Consider the following 6239-nt stretch of genomic DNA (forward strand, 5'->3'; position numbering starts at 1 on the left):
GTTCCTGGATAAAGACAAAAGTGGGGGGAAACAAAAAGGACGGAGAAAGCACATAAAGCAGAATTAATAAACTAATGAATGTAATGAGAGAGGTGGAAACCAGGGGGATTCTCTCTCTTTCTCCCTCTCTCTGGGGAGGACTATCTGCCAGGTTGAGTTGACATTGACAGAGTAACACTCTCCTTTGACACACCAATGGAAATCAATTGCCCAGTAATTGTAATAGTTGACCTCCTCCTGCATCATTCCATCCCATAGCAGTCCATTAACCCTCTGTTGCCGCGTAAACAGGTGTATGTGTGTGTGAGCACGCTCATGATCAGTGGGGTAATAGGCAGCTCTCCCTGCCTGGCATGTCACTGCAGTCGTAATCTTCCTGGAGTCACTCCTCCGACGGGAGGCCCCCAGGGGCCACACACACAGGTGTGAGCGGTGTGGCAGTGAGGAATGGTGATGTGTTTAGGATCTGTTTAATAACTGTTGAAGAGAGGCCCTTAGGAGAGGCAGACACACAGCACATCTCCATGACTGCAAATGGATGCAAACTCACTCGGGCCTGCTTGACTGCACTTGACTGAGAATGAGGAAGGGGAACACAGAAAGCTGAGAAAGTGAAAGAAGGGGGGGTGTCCTTGTGTTCAGACACTCATGTCAACAGTAGAGAACATATCAGTGTCAATGCTCTGGTGTGAATCTCTCACACTCATTCACCCTCTCTACCTTTCTCCATCTCTGTCTCTATGGGCCTGTCTGCTCTATCTCTGACAGTCTCTGTCTCTGACAGGCTCTGTCAGACAGGTTATATCTCTGACAGGCTCTGTCTCTGACAGACTCTGTCTCTGACAGGCTCTGTTTCTGACAGGTTATATTTCTGACAGGCTCTGTCGCTGACAGTCTCTGTCTGACAGGTTATATCTCTGACAGGCTCTGTCTCTGACAGACTCTGTTTCTGACATGTTATATTTCTGACAGGGTCTGTCTCTGACAGGTTATATCTCTGACAGGTTATATCTCTGACAGGCTCTGTCTCTGACAGACTCTGTTTCTGACAGGCTCTGTCTCTGACAGACTCTGTTTCTGACAGGTTATATTTCTGACAGGGTCTGTCTCTGACAGGTTATATCTCTGACAGGTTATATCTCTGACAGGGTCTGTCTGTGACAGGTTATATCTCTGACAGGTTATATCTCTGACAGTGTCTGTCTCTGACAGGTTATATCTCTGACAGGTTATATCTCTGACAGGGTCTGTCTCTGACAGGTTATATCTCTGACAGGTTATATCTCTGACAGGCTCTTTCTCTGACAGGTTATATCTCTGACAGGTTATATCTCTGACAGGTTATATCTCTGACAGGGTCTGTCTCTGACAGGTTATATCTCTGACATGGTCTGTCTCTGACAGGTTATATCTCTGACAGGTTATATCTCTGACAGGCTCTTTCTCTGACAGGTTATATCTCTGACAGGTTATATCTCTGACAGGTTATATCTCTGACAGGGTCTCTCTGACTGGGTCTCTCTGACTTGGTTTTAGCTGTTGATGGATGTGACTCTGAGACTTACTGAGGGTTCCACACTAACATGTGATGACGTGATGATAACATTAACACACAGGTGAAAATGTTCTGTTCTCCGGTGCTCCTTATCTTCCCTGTGACTATGAAAATAGTTTAACCCAAAGCGAGAAGGAGAGAGAGAGAGAGAGGAGAGAGAGAGAGAGAGAGAGAGAGAGAGAGAGAGAGAACAGTGCTATCGAACGAGGGTCCAGTTTAATTTTGGTTTTACAATGTGTACACACTGAGCACTGCTTAAAGGCCAATATTTCAACTATTTCTTTAATGTCTTATTTTCTTATTGTCTTCTTTCTCACTCACTCACTCTCCTCCTCTCCTGTCATTTTGACTATCTCAAATCATCCCCTCTCCTCTTGTGTCTTCTATCCCCATTCACACTACAGACACAAGATTGTGTAAATATGTTATAAGAATCATAAAATCATCATAAAGTCTGGTCCTAAAGCAGAAGAGCAAGGAGGAGCAGTTTTGCATTTCTTCCCAAAATTGTTACTTTTAGAATTGAGGGGAAGGTAAAATGATCCTACGTCTGAGCCTATTGGAAACTTCCACCAAGTGGGCCTGACTGTGGTATAATCACAGGAGGAAAACTTTGGGGAAGAGAAAGAGAATCCTCAGAAGAGTTATTAGACGATACACTCCTATTATTCACTGGTTTAATGGCGTTAGTCATTTCCTTGTTGTGTGTTTTGTTTCTTATATAATGGATGGAAGACACAGTGCTTCTTCTGTTTCATGTTCGCTCTTCACAAGAGACAGAGTAAGAGATTTTCCATGTTCGCTCTTCACAAGAGACAGAGTAAGAGATTTTCCATTGCATTTACATCTTCTGTTGCTCTGTGATTATACCACAGATGTTGGATCAGTTTACCTCAAATCTAAATGTAACAATTTTGGGAAGAAATGCAAAACTGGATCAGCGTCAAAAAGCTAAATGATCCTACTCCATCTGTCTCCTCCTTTCTCTTCTGCTTTAGGACCAGACTTTATGATGATGTTATGATTCTTCTAATGGTCATAAAACAATGCAAGATTTCTACTTTTCTCTATCTCTATTTTCTGAAAGTGTGTGTGTGTGTGTACTTCTCTATGTTTGTGCGTGCATGTTTACGGATGCCTGTGTGTGTGTGTGTGTGTGTGTGTGTGTGTGTGTGTGTGTGTGTGTGTGTGTGTGTGTGTTTTGGCTGCTTGGCAGGTAGAAGGCTGTGAGTGCAGCCTATCACAGCGAGTCCCTGATTACTCTCCACCATTCATCAAAGTGTCACCGCCCTGACAGACGCTAATAAATATACTGCCACGGCCCCCCGCTCGCACCTGGCAGCGCAGCGCTCACACCGTACACACACACACACACACACACACACACACACACACACACACACACACCACACACACCGTACCCCCCCCCCCCCCCCCCCCCCCCAGGAGTGAACACTGTGTGAGCCACAACACAACCTAAAGCAGGTTTTCCCATCAATTCCACTTCTGTCTTATTCCATGTCAACAGGAGCGGGAGGGAAGAATTATATTAACAGAGAAACTATATAAATAAGCACTAGGGAAACATGTTTAGATTAGACCGCTACCACAGCGTTGTCCTTAACCATTTATTTATTTTTACATTGACATTATAATACGCAACATCTTTCTTCCATATCCTTTAAGATCTCCCTCTGCAATGTCCCTGTTTAATGACCCACTTTGCCTTACGTACAGTATACTGCGCTCACACACGCACCTCTCACTAATTCCCTGCAACATTTAATGAAGTTGTCTTTATTGCACTGTGTGACAGACCTTTTCCTCAACGGCAGGTTTAATCCACTCCCTATTTCTTTTTATCTCTCTCTTTCTTTTTATCTCTCTCTTTCTTTTTCCCTTTCACTTTTTCAATCTCTCTCTCACACATGCACAGACACACTCACTCACCTCTCTCCCTTCTCTCTCCCTCCCTTTAATCTCTCCCTTTACTCTCTCCCTTTACTCTTTCTCTCTCTCTCCCTTCTCTCTCCATTCTCTCTCCCTTCTCTCTCTCTCTCCCTTCTCTCTCCCTTCTCTCTCTCGCTCTCCCTTCTCTCTCTCTCTCTCTCTCTCCCTTCTCTCTCCCTTCTCTCTCCCTTCTCTCTCTCTCTCTCCCTTCTCTCTCTCTCTCTCTCTCTCTCTCTCCCTTCTCTCTCTCTCTCTCTCGCTCTCCCTTCTCTCTCTCTCTCTCTCTCCCTTCTCTCTCCCTTCTCTCTCTCGCTCTCCCTTCTCTCTCTCTCTCTCTCTCTCCCTCTCCATGCGTTCTTTTCTCTGTCACTGCGTCGTTAGGGGAGTTGTTGCTGGCAGCACATTAACCATGTCAATGTTTACAATCAAAGGTCCCCACCTGGGAGAAGAGAGGAGAGGACAGGACAGGACAGAACAGGAGAGGATGGCACTGAGGAATGAGATGCTGGATGAGTGACTTCTGGGATGCTGGATGGGGGGGCAAGTACCAGAACTTGGTAGTCACGTCGACCCACAACCATCATTTGATTTGAATGCAGTAAAATTATATTAAGAGGGCAACGTGGCAACGTTTAAAGTTTCAGTTAAACTATATTAAGAGGGCAACGTTTAAAGTTTCAGTTAAACTATATTAAGAGGGCAACGTTTAAAGTTTCAGTAAAACATCTTCTTCTCTTTTCCTTGAGACAACTATAACTTCCCCGCAAAAATGTGCATTTGCATATAATTGCTGGTTAGTTTGACAGGGATGCTGTACTTTTCCATTTGTAGTCAGTTACACACACACACAGACACACACAGACACACATAAGCATGCACACACACACACATTACTATTTCACTGTGTACAGGAAGTAAAGATTTATAGTCTTTCCCTTTGTGAGTTTCAAATCAGGTCTTTCTTAGTCTTTCTCTATCTCATTCCATCACCAACAGACGTGCTGCAGCTCCCCCTGTTGGGAGACAGATGAAGCATGTGACACTGCATGCACGTGTGTGTCTGTCTGTCTGTCTGTGTGTGTGCGGCATTGCTATGTGTAGGGGTTTTGGTTGTCCAAAGGCGGAAGTGTGTGCTCCTGCCATGGGCCATGCTTGCATTGCCAAGCTGTGATGCTGTGTGTGTGTGTGTGTGTGTGTGTGTGTGTGTGTGTGTGTGTGTGTGTGTGTGTGCGTGCGTGCGTGCATGCGTGTGCATGTGTGGTCATGCCAGGCCTTGGGCATGCTGGGGCAGCAGATGGCATCACTACAGCGTCGGCCACCCAGGTGAACAGGGAGGGAGGGAGGGAGGGAGGGAGGGAGGGAGGGAGGTGAGTAGGAGGAATGGCGGGGTGGATAGGATCAGGGCAGCCAGAGTCTGTTGTATTGTGTTGTAGTTCTAGACAGGGTCTCTACTGAGTTCCCATTGGCCAGGGCTGTGTGTCGGCTGGTTGGTGCTGCTGGGTCTCTACTGAGTTCCCATTGGCCAGGCTTGTGTGTCGGCTGGTTGGTGCTGCTGGACCAGGATGGACCAGGTGTGGAGTGGGAGAGGATTGGGAGGACTGCAGCTGTTAATTAGAGAGAGGTGATTAATGGTACAGGAGAGATGGAGCACTGTGTTTGGGACTGACTGGACTGAAGGAGTGGGGACAGGGGAGAGCAGGGTAGGGTGGAGAGTTTGGGAAAGGATGAGAAGTTGGTAGTTCAAAATGAACATGAGTCAAAAAGTATCTTTGCATGCATTAGCACTTGCAAACTTGTGTGTGTGTGTCTCTCTCAACTGAGTCACGTGGCTTCTCTACCCTGGGATCCAGCGTTATTGAGATGTGAGGAGTTACAGCGTTGTGACAAACTCTCCTCCAGGGATGTGCCGTGTAAACACCAATCATTTGGCAGATGCAGAGTAAATTGACATGGTATCCCCGGGTGGTGCGCCACACACACCATTATCAGGATGAAGACTAATCGTATGTCGCCTCCCATATGAGGAGCAATTAATTCACACAGAATCAAACGGCTGGAGAACAGAGTGAAGAAGAGGAAGAAGAAGGTTGGAGAGAAATGAGGAGATAAGGAAGAATGGTGTTGGAAAAAAGGGAACAGAAAGTGTGAAGGAAAATAGAGAGAGGGAGAAATATGGAGAATTTGTGCGATTAAGTGCAAAGTTTGAATCTGGCTGTTCGTTTTTCAAACTGTTGTTCAAAGTTGAAGTGTAAATGAGTTTCATGTTTTTTCTGTTCTCTTAGCTTGGATTTTTTCAGGAATGAAAGGAGGATTACACAAACAACATGTAAAGAGAAAGGAGAAAATTGAGCTGAGTAGAAGAGCACTCACTGAAGGCAATACAACATTTATGAATGTGGTTCCACAAAGCCTTGACAGTGGAATAGTTTTACAGCACCTGTATTTTTTAAAGATGACAGTTACAAGGATTCATTAATGTAAAGTTTCCCCATTCTCATCCTCAATTCAATCTGGAGGCATTGTAGTGGAGGGCCGTTACAGCCAAACCTCCATCTCACTATTATTTCCTGTGTGATTGCCTGCTCACTCTCTCGCTCGTGTCTCTCTCATCTCTCTCTCGTCTCTCGCTCATCTCTCTCTCGGTGGATACGATTAAGGAGGAAGACTAAAAGACTGTGACGGACAGAAGGAGAAAGAGGAGGGGAGCTGGTCCTGGTCTCCTTCAGACGGATGG

At 45.6% G+C, this 6239-nt stretch overlaps 1 protein-coding gene across 1 annotated transcript in view; it reads right to left on the bottom strand.

Annotated features, from left to right (window-relative positions):
- Window positions 1–382: 382 nt before the first annotated feature.
- The window catches only part of LOC139367363 (RNA-binding protein 25-like), a gene marked incomplete at its 5' end in the record, with an annotated part of 65375 nt that continues 59518 nt past the window's right edge, over window positions 383–6239 (bottom strand). The window contains 2 exons of the mRNA XM_071105563.1: window positions 383–574; window positions 3665–3828. Coding sequence (XP_070961664.1) covers window positions 383–574; window positions 3665–3828 — 356 coding nt within the window. The remainder of the gene's footprint in view (window positions 575–3664; window positions 3829–6239) is intronic.

This window comes from Oncorhynchus clarkii, chromosome 16 (assembly GCF_045791955.1).
Source record: "Oncorhynchus clarkii lewisi isolate Uvic-CL-2024 chromosome 16, UVic_Ocla_1.0, whole genome shotgun sequence".
Taxonomy (NCBI): domain Eukaryota; kingdom Metazoa; phylum Chordata; class Actinopteri; order Salmoniformes; family Salmonidae; genus Oncorhynchus; species Oncorhynchus clarkii.